We start from the raw sequence: 18,106 nt of genomic DNA, 5'->3' as shown, positions 1-18,106 counted from the left end.
GTCAAACCAATTCAGATTCTACCCTAATTGAGTCATAGGTGTGTTGAACCCGAAACAGAGAAGAGGAGACAACTGTGAGCTCTAAAGTATTATATCTAACGGGACTTCAAACCTGATTCAGAGATTGAGGGAGGTCTTCCATATAAATAAAGCATGCAAATAGAAGCAAGAAAAGAAGAATCGTGAAAACTTTTGAGGCTATGAAATCCCACAGCGGAAGAATTGTCGGCAGTGAAATTGTATGAGAACTTGGAAGGATTCATTCAATGTGAAATAGTATGAAAAACCCAAAAGGATTCGGGCGGTAATGACTTTTATCTCAGTGAAGGGAGTTGTTTTGGTGACCAGGACCGGATTAGGGTGGTAAGCTGCATTGTTCCATATCAATTATATTTGATTTATCATTTACATTAGTTATCTAATTATTATCAATATTATAAATCAACATCCTAATAATAAATAAGTGGCTTGTCTTTTAAGCGTGTTGAGTGATTGACTATGGAGGGCTAGATAGCCGTTTGGCCATCCCTGGTCTGTTTGGGCGAGAAGTCACATTAATATGGTCACATTAATAATTAAAATTAATATTAACAATTATAAACCTCTAGTTATTTGTTTTCAAAATTTGATCGGATGTGTTGGGAAAATTGGTTGGCGTGAAAGGGGGGATGCTCCAATCACTTTTAATCTTAAAAAAGGCAAGCTGATTCAATTTCCAATTGAATCAGCTCCTTTCCGGATGTCAATAACACCTTCTATACAAATTACCAAGGTGAAAAAAATGAACAATACATTGTGCCCTCTTAACCCTTCACTGATCTGGTGCTTTGCATTGCCTATAGTTAATGTCCTATATTGCGCTTTTAGGTTCTTATTTAGTGAAAACACTCTTCAAAATAAAATATTATAAAATTCTGAAAACTAGTCTAGCAAATTGTAAAATACATACTTTATGTCATTCCTAAAATTGCATTGCTTTGCTTTACCCCTATTGGTATAACTTTAATGATTTGCCCATCAAAAGAAAACATGATAAGAAAAGATAGGCCTACTTACTTAATGATATGTAGAAAAACTGTAGTTAAGAAATATTCTTGGTATTACCTTTTTCATTTAGGTCTACTTTTTATCTAATTTTTCTTCCTTTTTTAAAAAATATATTAATTTTACTTTTTTGAAAACCGTGTGGGTTCATATTTGGAAAATTCACATTAAGAATAGCAGTGATATTTTAAAATTTTCTGAGATTTATTTGAAACAAGATACTATCTGTAACATGCTTAAAAAGTGTGGTCAAATAATAGATGTGGAATTTTAAGAACTTTATATTAAATTTTTAATTTTACAATAAATTCTCAATTTCATGTTTATTATAAAGCCCCAACTTTAGGAGCTTTTGCTATCTTGGAAAGTAGTTGGGTTAGGAAAATGAAACTTTCAGGGATTGATGTAAAGCCTATTAAGTATGTCCTATGAATGTGTTTTAGCATCTCTACCTCTACCCCTCCCCTTCTATATATTGTAATGAGCATTAACAAAAAACGCGCTTGAAATGTAAATAAACTTAGAATTTTCTAAGGAGCATGGGAAGGAGCTAATTTTTTTTCCTTCATTTGCTTTTGTTAAATTGTTTAAATGAGCAGTTGATTTTTTTTTTTCTTTTGATTCGTATTTGCTTAGTGTTTGTAAACTTACTCGGTCTTTAGTGATTCAATTTTTCATTGATACTTCTAAAGTGATATGTTTATTATTTAGATTGTAGTCCTTTTTTCTCTGTTTTTCCTTTCTGTCTTTTTGTTGTATTTATTTCTCTTTTTTAGTTTAATTTTACATGTTTTGTAGTTGTAGATGTGAAAAACAAGATTTCTAGTTCAGTCAATAATAAACTATCTGGGGGTAGGGGAAGTTAAACAATTCAAAATATTTTCCCTGGACAAGCTTTAGGCTACAAATCCAGTCCTGAAACTCATTACATAGAGGGGGAGGGTTGGAGGTAAAGACATTACAACGTCTTCCCCAGACAAACTTTAGGATGAATATATATCCCCAAAAGTTTAATTTTCTTAACCTAACCACTTTCCAAGATAGCAAAAATCTCTTAAACTAGAACTTAATTTTTCTGAAGAAAGTTTTTCTTACAGAAAAAAAAAACAAAGTTAAAAATTAATGGCGATAGTGCAATACCAAAAAAGAACTTCCAACTATAAACAAGCTTAAAATTTTCTTAGGGGGTAAAGTTACATAATTGAATACATCTTGGTAATATAGGCTTTAGTTATGAAGCAGTGAAGCAAACTTTCATCTTACATCCAATTCTAAAGCTCATTGTTTAGAGGAGAGACGAATGGAGGTAGAAACATTAAAACCCCTTTCCAGGACATATTTTAGGCTGCACATCCCTGAAATATTCATTTTCTTAACCCAACCAATTTCTAGGATAACAAAATATTCATAAGCTAGAGTTTTGTTTTAAACTAAGTTTTTCTTTAAAAAAAAAGAGTGAAGCTGAAACTATATAGGACAAGTGCAATGCCAAAAAGGTGCTTTAATCATATGAAATTTCAAGCTTAGGATTTCCTTTGGAATGAGGGGAGAGAGTTAGAGAATTCAAAACATCCTGCCTGGACAAACTTTAGGCTTTACATCCAGTCCTGAAGTTTTCATTAATCTAGCTTTAAGCAGAGAATTCTTAGACTAGCACAATACCACAAAAGCCCTTTGATTTGAATTTTCTTAGACGTGTAGAGTAAAAAAAAAAATCAAAACATCTTCCCTGGACATACTTTTGTATATTAATTCAATCTTGAAAACCTCACTAATACAGTCTAGCCCAAACAACTTTTTGAGATCTAGTTATAACTTTAAAATAGGATTCAGTTAGGTCCAACCAGAAAATCAAAAATGAAGACACAGAAAACTAATCACACAGTACAAGAATATTCATAGCATGCATATTGTGCCCTTCAACAATTATATAGCTGACAGCCACAGCTTAGATACCAATACAGTTATGAAAACTCTTATCTTGCCCATGAGAAACTTTTGGTACAGAGCTTTGAACTTGGCGCCTCCTCCAAGCCCGCGCTCCAACGCGTAAATCAACACCATAGGCGGGAACGCAATTTTGTTTTGTTGCATACACAACTTAGATACCAATATTGGTACCTAAGCTGTGCTGCCAGGTTCCTGTCCCCAGGCGCTAGCATCGCTACCGCGAACTGTGTCCCAAAAATAAATCGAGTTTTCATAACTGTATTGGTATCTAAGTTGTGATGACAGCCAATGAAAACTGTCTTTGTGTTGTAACATCCCAACCTGGTTTTTGTGTATGTAGCATATTGTATAGAACGTCTAGCTGGCATTTAAAATTGAAAAGTTGTAAATAAAGAAGTTAATTACTAAATATTGTGTCTAAAATAATTGTGCGCATATTTATACTTTTAACTTTAATGTGGGATCAAACACGAGCAAAAAATAAGCTGCAGTACTCATTCTATACCCGTCCTGGTACCCGTCCTGCAGTACCCGTCCTGGCCGAGTTGGTTGGTGCGCTAGATTCGGGATCCTTTGTCTGAGAGGACGCGGGTTCGAATCCCGGTGTACTCAATTCTTCAGTTGGGACGGGGGTCAGTGGCGTGACTCTGTAAGCTTAGCCAGAGTCGACCCAGCTCTAAATGGGTACCTGGAGAAATCTGGGGAAGGTAAACAGGAAGGGTGTGCGCAAGCACAGGATGGCTGGCCCCCAACCCCCCATTGCACTTCCTGGCTGAAGGGCCAAGAAACGGAGATCAGCACCGCCGGTAGGGACTGTAAAGTCTAATGCCGTATCCTTTACCTTTTTTTTACTCATTCTATAGACAAAGGGAGGGTAGAGATGGCAATATTAAAACGCCTTCCTGGGACATTCTTTAGGCTGTATATACATCCCTGAAAGTTTTTTCCTCAAACCAAACTACTTTCCAAGATAGCAAAAAGCCCCTAAACTAGAATTTTAACACATAGGCTATTTAGTCTAAACGAATGTTTAAATAAAATGAAATTTTAGTCAAAGTTAATATTTAACTTCTTTAACGAATTCTTGCAATACTAGTTCAATTTTTTGAGCCTGTGTTATAAGAATGACATTTTGTTTCCTATTATAAATTTTACAAATCCAAAATTAAGCAGGTTTGTAAATAAGGAACATTTTTGTAAAAAAAAAAATATAAATAAGAAGTGAATGAAAGGGAGAATACAAGGAATATGTGTCAACTATAATTTATATGCATCTTATGAAGTAAAAAATTGTTTTCTTAGGATGTTATTGGTTGCAAGCAGAAACCACAGATCTGGCCAAACTTCTTATTGCCACTTTTTGACACAGTTCTTCTTGCCAAAATATTCTGTGTCAAATGGTGCTTATTTTGATTACCTCTGACTTGTAGTCTGAGTTATACAACACAATATAAAAATTGCAACTCAGATTAACATACAAGACTGTCAAGTGGAAACTATGTAATGCAAGCCTTTTCCTGCAAAGCATAAGTTGTGCCCAAAAGAAAAAAAAAATGTTAGAAGTGAAACAACGCCAGCACAATCACTGGCAAGATAGTTACTGCTCCTAGTTAATTAACACATTATTGTGCAATCAGGTTGATTAAAGGGTTGTTAATGTGGTGAATAATGGTGTAAGTTTCTGCTGACACTACATGGTTTGGCAAAAGTGGTGAGAAATTTCTACTCAATGTACAATGCCTGTCAAAACAGTGAACTTCAACAACTTCTCGGGAGAGGGGGGATAAGGATACGGAAATGTAAAGGATGGGGAGTATGGAGAGAAATGCCCTTTTCCAAAAAATTGTCAAATCTTTTTGTCTGCAGTAGTCATAATGTTAAAAAGAAAGAATCCCTATTTAGCCAAAATGGAGCTGAAGACTCAGCTTGCAATTGACAGCACCTCCAAGGATTTGAGACACAGTTCTTCACAATCTGGCTATATTCCAGGTATATTACCTCTGAAGCAAACCCCAAGGCAATTATGTCTGTTTTTGGCAGCTCCAGAAAAAGAAGAAGGTCGTATTTCAGATCAAATGTCTGAACCTGCTTTAGAAATTGAGGAAGGTTTTCCATGTAAATAAAGCATGCAAATAGAAGCAAGAAAAGAACAAGAGCTAAGAGCTCATACGGCACTTTTGACGAGGCCAGAAGAGCTAAGAGACAAGAGCTCATATGGTATGAGCTCTAACAAAATTCTAAGAATCAATATATTAATGACAAATATTAATGCCGGTCGCGATTTAAAATAAGAGCTCTGAGTCACGATGTCCTTCTAAATATCAAAATTCATTAAGATCCGATCACCCACTCATAAGTTATAAATACCTCATTTTTTCTAATTTTTCCTCTCCCTTTAGCCCCCCAGATGGTCGAATCTGGGAAAACGACTTTATCAAGTCAATTTGTGCAGCTCCCTGACACGCCTAACAATTTTCATCGTCCTAGCACGTTCAGAAGCACCAAACTCGCCAAAGCACTTAACCCCTCCCCCCAACTCCCCGAAAGAGAGTGAATCCAGTATGGCGTTTTCGAAGATTTCCGATTTCCCCCCCAATGTAAACAGATCTGGTCGAGATTTAAAATAAGAGCTCTGAGACATGAATTCCTTCTAAATATCAAATTTCATTAAGATCCGGCCACCCGTTCTTAAGTTAAAAATACCTCAATTTTCAGATTTTTCGAAATTAACACCCCCTATCTCCTCCAAAGAGAAAGGATCCGTTCCAATTATGTCAATCATGTATCTAGAACTTGTGCTTGTTCTTCCCATCAAGTTTCATCCCGATCCCTCCATTCTAAGCGTTTTCGAAGATTTCTGTTTCCTCCTCCAACCCCTTGTGTCCCCAGATCCAATTCGAGTCGAAAATGGAGCATCTGAGACATAAGATCCTTCTATATATCAAGTCTAATTAAGATCCGATCACCTATTCGTAAGATAAAGCCACCCCAATTTCCATGTTTTCCAAAAATTCCGGTTTCCTTCTCCGACTCCCCCCAATGTCACAGGATCTGGTCGGAATTTAAAATAAGAGCTTTAAAGCACAAGATCCTTCTAAATATCAAATTTCATTAAGATCTGATTACCCGTTCGTAAGTTACAAATACCTCAGTTTTCCGAATTACCCCCCCCCCCAACTCCACCGAAGAGAACGGATCCAGTCCGGTTATGTCAGTCACGTATCTTAGACTTGTTTTTACTCTTCCCATCCAGTTTCATCCTTATCTCTCCACTTTAAGTATTTTCTAAGATTTCCGGTCCCCCCCCCAATGACACTGGACCCGGTTAAGATTTAAAATTAAGCAATCTGAGTTACGAGATCCTTCTAAATATGAAGTTTCATGAAGATCAGATCACTCCTTCGTAAGTTAAAAATACGTCATTTTTTCTAATTTTTCAGAATTACCCCCCCCCCCCCAAATCCCCAAATGGAGCAGATCCGTTCCAATTATGTCAATCACGTATCTAAGACTTCTGCTTATTTTTACCAACAAGTTTCATCCAAATCCCTCCACTCTAAGCGTTTTTCATAATTTTCTGTCCCCCCCCCCAAACTCCCTCCAATTTCACCACATTCGGACGGAATTTAAAACAAGAGCTTTGAGACACGATATCCTAGTAAATATCAAACTTCATTGAGATCCAATCACCCGTTCGTAAGTTAAAAATACCTCGTTTTTTCTAATTTTTCATAATTACCCCCCCCCCCCCAACTACCCCAAAGAGATCAGATCCGTACCGGTTATGTCTATCATGTATCTAGGACTTGTGCTTATTTTTCCCACCAAGTTTCATCCCGATCCCTCCACTCCTAGTGTTTTCCAAGATTTTAGGTAACCCCCTCCCAACGCCCCCCCCCCAATGTCACCAGATCCAGTCTGGATTTAAAATAAGAGCTCTGAGACACAATATCCTTCCAAACATGAAATTTCATTAAGATCTGATGAACAATTAATAAGTTAAAAATACTTCATTTGTTCTATTTTTTTCGAATTAACCGGCCCCCCACTCCCCCCAGAAGGACAAATCGGGAAAAGATTAAATCTGGTCCGGTCCCTGATACGCCTGCCAAATTTCATCGTCCTAGCTTACCTGGAAGTGCCTAAAGTAGCAAAACCGGCACCGAGAGAAAGACAGATAATTTGCGATTGCTATATGTCAGTTGGTTAATACCAAGTGCCATAAAAACCAAGAGAGCTTTAGGAAAAATGTCTAAGGCCAGATGAATCAGAACAGAACTTTATTTTTGAGACAAATTTTGCAGAAGCTTCTCATATGAACAAAGAAAAACATCTTTGTGTACTATTGGGACATTGGCAATACAAGCCAACTAGAAAATAGATAATGTGTTCATTTACATTTTGAACCTGTTTCAGAGCAAACCTAAAAGCAGAAACAAGAAGACAGAACACTGTTAGACATTTTAGACCCCTTGACAGTGGAAACAAGAAAAAAATGTGTCTGAAATTTCTTTGTGTAACCCTAGATCTTGGGGGGTTAGCTATAAGAAATATAGCTAAGAAGGAATTTTCTCAAAGAAAGGATAAGAAATCAGACCATCCTAATTATCTTCCCTTAATTCGCACTTTGCAGCAAATTAGTTGCAAGAACTGTGATGCTCCATAGCTGATGATGGCGATAGATCTGGTTGTTGTGTTAAGGTCAAGCGCATCAGGACTAGGGAGTGCTGAAGAGATGCAATTTAAGCACACTCGGTAACGGTGATCACATGGTAAGAACTGGAGATTGGCTCAAGAACCACTCTCCAGCAATTTAGAGTTGGTACGGCCACGCAACAGCAACTTTGGATTGAGTATGCGAAATGGTTGGGTATGACAAGCCGCATCATCCTCCAAGCTGACTCTCTATTGTCTTCCAAGAGTGTTATGATGAGGGCTGGGGGGTTTTCCCACTGGAATCTCCATGGTTTGGCCTCCCATTCCTTGTGAAGCCTTTTTTTGAATTCCTCAGGCGAGGTTGTGCAAATTGTCTCTTGGATTTGTTGGTGCCAATCTTTCACCACTTGCTGGTTGAAAAAATCTTATCAGACCTTGGTGTTCACAATGGATTTGAATACCATTTTGAAAAGTCCTTGTGTTTGTCTTTGGTTGGGAGAGAAGGTGAAGAGCTTCTGGTCTGCTTGCTGGAGGTACCTGTAGGTGAGCATCATGTCATTATGCTTACTCTGAAAAACAAGTGTTGGGAGGTTAGCAGATTGTAATCTATTGCAGTAGGGCTGAGTGTGTAAACCGTCGATGCATTTGGTGGCTCTCCTTTCGACACCTTGTAGAAAGGACCAGCAAGACATGTTACAAAATCCAGGATAGGATTTGTATAGTTTCAGAAAAACTGTGGAGGATCGATTACTGACGGTTCTTTTCAGGAGTCCAAAATTTGCGTTTGCTCTAAAAACTGCTTGGACGGTGTGTTCATGGAATTTTAAACTGTCATCCAGCAGGACTTCTAGGTCTCTACCACTACTATATGTAGGAAGCAAGACTGTCGATGATGTTTTGCCGTCATACATAGTGTACTGGTGCTGCGGATTACCACGGCCAAAATGAAGATTGACGCACTTTGAGATATTGAGGGATAGAAGCCACTTATCTGCCCATACTTGAATTTGGTTAAGGTCAGCTTGTAGGCTACTGTTGTCTGTGGTACCAAATAGCATAGAGTCATCAGGATAAGAGTCAATAAGATACCCAGGGTTGTCTTTAGGTATACAAGAACTTGGATTAAGAGTTATTACAAAAAAGTACCTTAAAATTACCTTAGCAAGATAATGTTGTAATGAGCCTCCTGTGGAACACCTCACTGATGGTGTGACATAACTATGGTCTGGCATCCCAGGTTAGCCTACACTCTGCATTGGCCCAGTCCTGATTAACTCCTTTCTTGAACGCATCAATGGTTTGGGACTGGATGGTGGCTTTGGAGAGGCTGTTCCAGAAAGGGACAGCACATACAGAGAAGAAATGCCGGCACTCACGTTGATAGCAACATGGGAATTGCAGCTTCTTTGTGTGACCTCTTGTTGTACTTGCAAGGGATGAGGAGAAAATTTGACTTGAGAGGTCATTTTCTAGCAGTTTACAAGTAGCGATTGCGCCTCCTCTCTTCCTTTGATAGACTAGGGTGGGGAGTTTGATGGATACAAGATGCTCCTCACACAGCTTGTCTTGCAAAGCTGGTATGAGCTTTGTTGTTTGCCTTTGGACACTCTCGAGTGCTTTAATTTTCATTTATAATGGGGAAATGCTAGGGGCATTCCAAATTCCAGGTTTGGACGTACAATAGCTTTTTACAGCTTCTTGACCACACACAGCTTCCTGGTGGTAAACGTTTGTTTCGTGAGCTCTAGGGCTCGGTTCGTTTTAGCAACTTCAGCTTGTGTGTGGCTGTGGAGCTTGAGTTCATCATTGACAATACCTTTGGGACTCCGCTAATGACAGGAATTTCATCAGAATCCATATTTTTACTGGTGGCATCATAAACTACTACCTTCTGAGTTCTTCCAGTAAGAAAGGCTTCAATCCAGGCTAACAGAAGGAAGACTTGTAGGGCAATGATCACTGACTTGGTCATTTCTCCCTTTCTTGAAGATGGGCTTGATGTTGGTATGCTTTCAGTCACTTGGGAGCACTTTAGAAGTGAGTGACATCCCAAACATCACTGCTATTGGGTCATCAATTTGTTCAGCTGCTTCTTTTAATAGTCTGGGTTGTAGGTAATCAGTCCCAACAGCTTTATTTGCATCCAGTCTTTACAGCCTTTTCAGAACATTCTCTATACTCATAATTGTCGTGTACAATGATTCTCCAATTGGTTCCTCTGGTAAAGTGGGTGGAAGGTTAGTTATTGGCTGAGTGGAGAAAATTGTACCAAAGCTAGAGTTGAGCAAATCTGAAATTCTTTAGCCTCTGAGGTCTTTGTGTCATCCTCTTTCATGAGGTCTGGGATATCGTGTCTAGAGGGATTAGCTGCTGAAACATCGCACCAGGAACCCATTGGATTCTGCTTTGTGTCAGCTGCGTTTGCCTTGGTTATAACATCTGCAATTTATATATTTGGTCCATGCTCTTTTCTTCTTCCTTCTAGTCCTTAAGACTTCTTTGGGTAGGAAGGAGAGTGTTTTTGGCAGAGGCAACCAGTATACCCAGGTATGTTTGTTTTCTGCAGATAGGACTACTGTCTTAAATGCCTCCCAGCTTTTTTCTATGCTACCATTGTCAACCTCACTCTCCCATTTTATCTTTGACACGTCCTGCTGTATCATTTCATGATCTATAAAGCATTTTTTCACTTTATTTTCTTTCTTGAAGTTCACCTGTATCGAAGTCAAGATACAAATATGGTCACTGCTTCCAATTGCAGGGTGATAGGAAGTAGAAATGATTCATTCAGGGTTGTTTATCACAACTAAGTCTAGCAAGGAGGGTTGTTGCTGGTGCCTGAATTCTGTTGGTTGGTCAATAATCTATATCAGTGAGGGATTTAGTAGTGACACAGGAGGGGCTACTTTCAGGGGGATTCTACTGTGGAATCCCAGTAATGTTGTTCTTCTAGAGTCATGATATACAACAACACACAGAGAGGAAAGTCTGACTAGACTTTCTTGAAAATATTATTGCTATGATTTTACAGCTTCCAAGAGTGTGGCTAAGAATGGATAGTCCTTCTTCTGGGAGCAGAAGAATGGAAACCAAGGGGCAAAATTAATGGGAATTTTTCTTTTTGCAACAAATTTAAGAATTCGATAGCAGAGACACTGTAAAGAATGCTGCAGAGGTCAAAACAGAAACAGCCACAACTTTTCAATACTTCAGCATTGTCAAAGCATACAGATAATTGAGACAACTTTCCTTCTTTTGGGTCATTTGCTAATGATTCTAGATGGTATGCGTTCTGCAGTTGAACATAACATGAGAGGAATCACAGTGTACAGATAAAGTCAATGGATGACTCTACTCCAAACTGATATGACAAATACGGCTCCCTATATTGTTGAGGTTCTGATGTTAAAACACATAAAAGACTGGAAGGCAGCTCATGGTACCATTACCTCATCTGCAATGTGGTAATCAAACAAACAAAAATTCTACTTATAAACTGAGGGGAAAAGTTCACAAGAAATTCATCAGTTGTGAATTCCAAACTGATTTTGTAGAAATACATGTAATGTTAGCTAAATTTGGCCACTGGAATTAAGTACTAAAGGCAGCTTACATTGCAAAAATCTGTGTTTGGAAAGTGAACAAGAGAAACCTTCTGGCCCTTTGCCAAAAGAAGGTGATTGCACAGCCATTCTATTGTGAATACAAAAGTTTTAAAATTTGCAAAAGCGTGAAAGAGACCCTTCTTAAGACTGATGAGGACAAAGAAGTGGGAGACAACCAAATTCTGAGTGATTTACAGCCTGTACTTCTTGTATTTGAGTTTCCTAAGGGGTTCTTCCTGGGTTTTCCTAAAAACAACAGTCTAGCTGATTTGCAGGGATAAGTGTTTAAGATAAGTGTTTTCTATTTGGCACTCTGCCACGTCAAGCAAAAACTAAGTATTGGCTTTTCAGTCAGAACTGCTTTAGTTGAGCTGTTTTTAGCTCTTTCAATTGGATGTGCCATAAAAATTTGACTATCTAATGTAAAGGTTTCAAAAGCACAACTGCTAAAGCAAAACAGTTAATATTTTTTCATCTCCTGAAAAATTTTGAAAAAGGGAGATCTCTGGTTTCTGTTTGACACTGATGATGTTTCCTTCTGCAGGGGGAAACCACAAAATTAGAACCCATACTCCACCCAGAACCCCCCCCCACCCCTAATGAGATAATTTATATCCCAAATCATATACTCTCAATGATTTTTCTATATGTTGACTCTTTCTTAATATTAATTTAATGGTAAACAAGCATCATCAACAAGCCATAGAAAATAAGTCAGCCAATAAAAATTCACCATAACCTGGAGAAACTGTCTTTTGTTATGGGGGGGGGGGGATTATTGTACATTTATGTTATGAGGATTTTCTTGAGATGATTTAGGTTACAAGGGGCGTTTTATTGTCGATATAACTTATGAGAGATTCAACTCAAGATGACGTCATGGGAGTTAAATAAGTGAGGGATTAGAACTGAAAGACCCCATATCCGTTTATCCCTGTATCCGTTTAGTCTTTTATTATTTTAATTTTTTGTAGAGATAGCAAAAAAATTAGTGTGGAGGGACATTTCCGCCGTTCCTGATTTCATTTTATGGACATTTGCCATCAATTTTAATTTCGTAGTTGATTAAACCTGGGATGTTTAACGTTTTATAATATACAAGCAAAATAGATGCATCAAATTGGATGATGATACTAGCCCCTTATTCAAGAGAAATGTTTATTGTCAGAGGCCTTGAAAAAATTCTAGAAGAAAGAGAAATTGAAAAATCATACAATTCACAATTGAAAGCATGTGAATCATCATTAGAGAGTATCAGAGCAGAAATCCAAGCTGGAAAAATCCATCAAGGTGAAAATGCTACTTCAGCAGCCTTACCCCTTCCTCGAAATGAAGCTGGGAATGTTATGAGTGTGGAAAAATATGTGACTCCATTTGAATTTGGATGTCAGTCGAAAACACCAAGAATCATGGTTTCAGCCATGGACTGCCTCCAAAAGCTCATTGCCCATGGTCACCTGACTGGAAATGAAATAGACCAAAGAAACAAGTCCCGAAGACTTATTGATCGTTTGGTTGAAACCATCTGCAATTGTTTTACTGGTACTCAAACAGATGAAGGAGTACAGCTGCAAATTATTAAGGCTCTATTGACTATAATGACATCCCAGCATGTTGAAGTCTACGGAAAAACTGTGCTAATATCCGTGAAAACCTGCTATGATATCTATTTGGCAAGTAAGAATATTGTCAACCAGAAAACAGCAAAAGCTACCCTGACACAGATGCTGAGTGTCATCTTTCAAAGGATGGAGAATCAAGCAATTGAAGAAGCAGCACGTCATTATAATGCACCAGTTATAAACAAAGGGGGCCAAAAAACAATTAACAAACAGTCCTCTTCAACTAATCTAAGCGATCAAAGTGAAACAAAACAAGTGGAAGAAGGAAATCCAAATTCCAGTGAAAATGAAGTCGAACTAAAAGAAGAAACCGAAGAAATTGCAAAAGTAACGCTATTAAATGGTGAACAAGAGGCATTTCCTGATTCTGTGACAAATGTTGAAGCAGAACAAATTGTGACTGAAACAGTGACCATGGCAGAGGCTTTAGTTAATGAATTAGTTGAGACTGCAATACAAAAGAGCCTTACTGCGAATGTCAAATCTGATAAAGTGTCAAACGTTGGAAGAATTCCCTCTGAAGAAAACTTCAGCAAACAGACAGAAGACGATTGTAGTGGTTTATACTTTGGTCATATATTGCAGAGGGATGCATATTTAGTTTTCCGCTCCCTCTGTAAATTGTCAATGAAGCAAGTGACTGAAGGATATGTAGACCCAAGGAACTGGATGCGCTCCGAGATTTTAGCAATGGAACTGCTATTAGGTGTTATTCAGCAAGCTGGTAATGTATTCAAATCCCATCCCGTTTTTGTAACTGCTATCCGCCAGTATTTATGCGTGGCATTAAGCAAAAACGGAACCTCTCATGTACCAGAGGTTTTTCAACTATCATTGGAAATTTTTCGGTCACTGTTAGCTAACTTTAAGATGCATCTAAAAGCCCAAATCGAGGTATTTTTTCGTGAGATATTTCTTAGCATATTGGAGACAACCAGTAGTAGCTTTGAACACAAATGGCTGGTGATCAACGCCTTAACTCGAATCTGTGCTGATGCTCAGTGTGTTGTTGACATCTATGTTAACTATGACTGTGATTTGGCTGCTGCTAATATTTACGAAAGACTTGTGAATGCATTGTCAAATATTGTTCAGGATCAACATTCAGTCAGCATTGGTGCTACTCCTAATCAAAAAAAAGCATTACGAATTAAAGCTTTGGAGTGCCTAGTTTCAATCCTCAAACGTATGGTAGAGTGGAGCAGAGAATTGTACGTCAATAGCCATGCTCTTTCAAATCTCGGTGCTGAAAGTAAGAACAAGGATGTTTCCGAGGACTCTGGGAAAAATACAATGGTATCAAATGGAAGTGTGAATTCTTTGTCTAGTTCAGCTAGTTCTCCAAATGCAGCCCTTCAGGGAAAAGAGGACAATCCTGAGCAGTTTGAGGTTCTAAAGCACCAAAAAGATATTTGGGAGCAGGGTATTGATATATTTAACAGAAAACCGAAAAAAGGTATAACGTACTTACAAGAAAATGGTCTACTTGGCAACCGGGCTGAAGATATAGCATCTTTTCTTCTCAATGACGAACGGCCAGATAAGGCAGTAGTTGGAAATTTTCTTGGAGATCCTGATAAGTCAAACGTTCAGATAATGCACGCCTATGTGGATCTGATGGATTTTAATGGGAAAGATATTGTAGCTGCCCTGAGATGCTTTTTGGAAGGCTTCCGTCTGCCAGGAGAAGCTCAGAAGATCGATAGACTTATGGAAAAATTCGCATCCAGATACTTTCAATGCAATCAGTCTGGCATTTTCGCAAGTGCTGATACCGCTTATGTCCTGGCTTTTTCAATAATTATGCTTACTACAGATCTTCACAGTCCACCGGTAAAAACAAAGATGACGAAGGCTCAATATATTAAAATGAATAAAGGAATTAATGATTCAAAAGATCTACCAGAGGAGTTCTTGTCTGCCATCTATGATCAAATTGCTGGAAATGAGATAAAGATGAGGGCGTCAGCAAATAGTAAAGTAACCAAATCAGGCATGAGAACAGGAACGACTAGTCAGAAGCAGAAGAGACTTCTTTGGAATGTTGAAATGGAGGTATTGTCTTCTACAGCTCGACAGTTAATGGAGTCAGTTAGTCACGTTCAGGCTCCATTTACTACTGCTAAACATCTTGAACACGTTCGACCAATGTTCAAGCTGGCATGGACCCCATTCTTAGCTGCGTTCATGGTTGGGTTGCAAGATTGCGATGACCCAGAAGTAGCGACCCTTTGTCTGGATGGCATTAGGTGCTCAGTACGAATTGCTTGCATATTTCACATGGAGTTGGAACGTGACGCATATGTCCAAGCCTTGGCAAGATTTACATTATTGACTGCCAATTCACCAATATCCAAGCTAAAGGCAAAAAACATCGACACCATTAAAATGCTAATTACTGTAGCCCATACAGACGGTAATTATCTTGGAAAATCGTGGATGGATATTTTGAAATGTATATCTCAGCTAGAATTGGCCCAGCTAATAGGAACTGGAGTTAGACCGCAATATATTACAGCTTACAACAATATCAACAATATCAACAATCAGTTGACAAACTTTGGGTCTCCTAATTCTCCTTCCAGTTTCCGTTTATCAGATTTGGCGTGGATGGGTATGAATTCTCTTGAACCTGGCTTTAAACGGTCGATAAATGAAACAAGTTCACAGAGCATTGTTGTAGATGTTGATAGAATATTTACCTGCTCAACTAGATTAGGTGGAGATGCAATCGTAGAATTTGTTAAAGCATTGTGTCAAGTGTCAATAGATGAGTTGAACCATCCAACACATCCTCGTATATTTAGTCTTCAAAAACTAGTTGAAATTTCTTACTACAACATGGGAAGAATTAGGCTACAATGGTCTCGAATCTGGGAAATCTTGGGTGATCATTTCGACAAAGTAGGCTGTTCCCCGAACGAGGACATTGCAGTGTTTTCATTGGACTCATTGCGTCAGCTTGCCATGAAATTCATTGAAAAAGGAGAATTGTCCAATTTTAGATTTCAAAAAGATTTTTTGCGACCCTTTGAGCATATAATGAAAAAGAACAAGTCTCCAGCTATACGCCACATGGTAGTCCTCTGTATTGCTCAAATGGTCAATTCCCAAGCCAAGAATATAAAATCGGGATGGAAAAACATCTTCTCTGTGTTTCATATTGCCGCATCCGATCAAGACAAAGCAATTGTGGAACTAGCATTCCAAACTACTGGCAAAATAATAGGTCAGCTGTATGAGCAACAGTTTGCTGTGATGATTGATAGCTTTCAGGATGCCATTAAGTGCCTCTCAGAATTTGCTTGTAATTCTAGTTTCCTAGACACCAGTATGGAAGCCATTCAACTTATTCGTCAGTGTTGTAAGCATGTTGATGAAATGCCCCAGTTATTCAGAGAGCACAACATAGAGGATATGACTGTCAACAAAGAAGATAGAGTATGGGTTAGGGGCTGGTTCCCAATCTTATTTGAACTAAACTGTATTATAACCCGCTGTAAGCTTGATGTAAGAAGTCATGGTCTTATCATACTTTTCAAAGTTGTCAAGACTTATGGCAGAAATTTCAAATCTCACTGGTGGCAGGACTTGTTTCAAATTTTATTTAGAATACTTGACAATATAAAGTTACCAGAACAACAAACAGAGAAAAATGAGTGGATGACAACATGGTTGATGGTTGATGTTGTGACGCAATATTTTGACATCCTAGGAGGTTTACTTCTTGATGACATTTATTCACAGCTGAAATGGTGTGTTCAACAAGATAATGAAGAACTTGCACGATCGGGTTCGAATTGTCTAGAGCGTTTAATTATATCCAATGGTCGCAAATTTACTGATGAAATCTGGTCAAAGACGTGTCGATGCCTCATGGACATTTTCAACTCCACTTTGCCAAGACAGCTGATTACATGGCAGCCTGGTGACTATCTAGATCTGGAAGAAACGACGGAGCGACGAGAATCTGGTCACATAAGTCTCAGAAGGTTTCCCAGTACTCATAGCATCAATTCGTTATCATCTAATTCCAGTAGATTGAGTAGGCCAATTACATCAGATCAGAGGATATTTTCTGCTTTGCAGATCCAATGTGTTGTACAACTGGAACTGATAACTACAATTGAAAATATTGTATTCTTCCCTGCAACTGCTAAAAAGGAAGATGCTGAAGCTCTCGCACTGTCACAGGGTGATTCAATATCCCTGGAATCAAGCAGTTTACATTATTGTAGCTTCAATCAAGATCAAGGAATTTATTCTCATATTTCATCAAGTCACATATTTCAACTATTAGATATCTTAAAGGAATCCCACTACTTTGCAAGAGACTTTAACTTGAATGAGGAACAGAGGAATCTTCTGTGGAAAGCAGGCTTCAAAGGGAACGTCTGTCCAAATATACTAAAACAAGAAACCCTTAGCATAGATTGTATTTTTCGGATCCTATTCCAACTATACAGAGATCAAAGTAGACAAGATACATGGCCAGAGGTTGAAATAACACTAACAGAAATTGGAAAAGATGCTCTGTCACATTTTTTAATGCTCAAGAGTGATGCCCAGAAAGAGTTGTGGGTTAGTTTAATGTTCAGGTTTCTAACACGAGTTCATAATTTGAATGACGAAAGGTTTTGCACTCATATTTCACATTGGTATCCTCTCTTGTGCAACATCATGTCCAGTGATCTGAAACCCGAGCTTCAATCAGTGGTGCGACGAATCTTTCTTCGTATTGGACCAGTGTTCGGTATTAACTATAGCAGTAACAGTGAAAGTTATCTTCCTAATTCATCTAGTCCCAATTGATGATCGAATTAGGTGCCAGATCCGTGCTGTAATTGAGCAGTTGTTTTTGGAAAAAAAAAATTTATTATTATTTGAGTGGAAACTCACTAGTGATTCAATGCTTTCCTCTCTCAAGCACTGCTTGGTGCTCAATCAAATTACACCATGCATTTATAATAACTATATCCAGAGCTGAGTTTACATGACTCTTATAAACATTGGTGTGGTTAAGAGGGGCTCTACTCCAAAGTGGGTCTAATCAAGGTCATCTCTACCAAAAATATTTGGGGCAATTGTGACAGTTTGGTCGGTCAGCTTATCGATTGTTTTTTCGTCCATAAATTACATAATTTCGACCATTAATTACATAATCAAATAATTTCCTCCATAAATTACAGAATTTCATTCATAAATTACATAATTTATGTATTGTCTGCT

General features: G+C 38.1%; 2 protein-coding genes across 4 annotated transcripts in view; one reads left to right on the top strand and one right to left on the bottom strand.

The window, feature by feature from the left end:
- The window catches only part of LOC136026636 (RUN domain-containing protein 1-like), a 169,177-nt gene that overhangs the window by 125,198 nt on the left and 25,873 nt on the right, over nt 1-18,106 (bottom strand). The gene's annotated exons all lie outside the window — the stretch shown is intronic.
- Nucleotides 12,385-17,899, top strand: LOC136026619 (brefeldin A-inhibited guanine nucleotide-exchange protein 1-like). The gene has a single exon (XM_065703350.1). The coding sequence runs from the start codon at nt 12,410-12,412 to the stop codon at nt 17,687-17,689; it is 5,280 nt and encodes a 1,759-aa protein (XP_065559422.1). The 5' UTR covers nt 12,385-12,409; the 3' UTR covers nt 17,690-17,899.

This window comes from Artemia franciscana, chromosome 1 (genome assembly GCF_032884065.1).
Source record: "Artemia franciscana chromosome 1, ASM3288406v1, whole genome shotgun sequence".
Classification (NCBI taxonomy): domain Eukaryota; kingdom Metazoa; phylum Arthropoda; class Branchiopoda; order Anostraca; family Artemiidae; genus Artemia; species Artemia franciscana.
Note: the sequence above shows the minus strand (reverse complement) of the source record. Positions and strands in the feature narration are given on the sequence as shown.

Coding starts and splice junctions, on each gene's coding strand:
- LOC136026619 (XM_065703350.1), top strand. CDS start 12,410: ATGTTTATTGTCAGAGGCCTTGAAAAAATTCTAGAAGAAAGAGAAATT.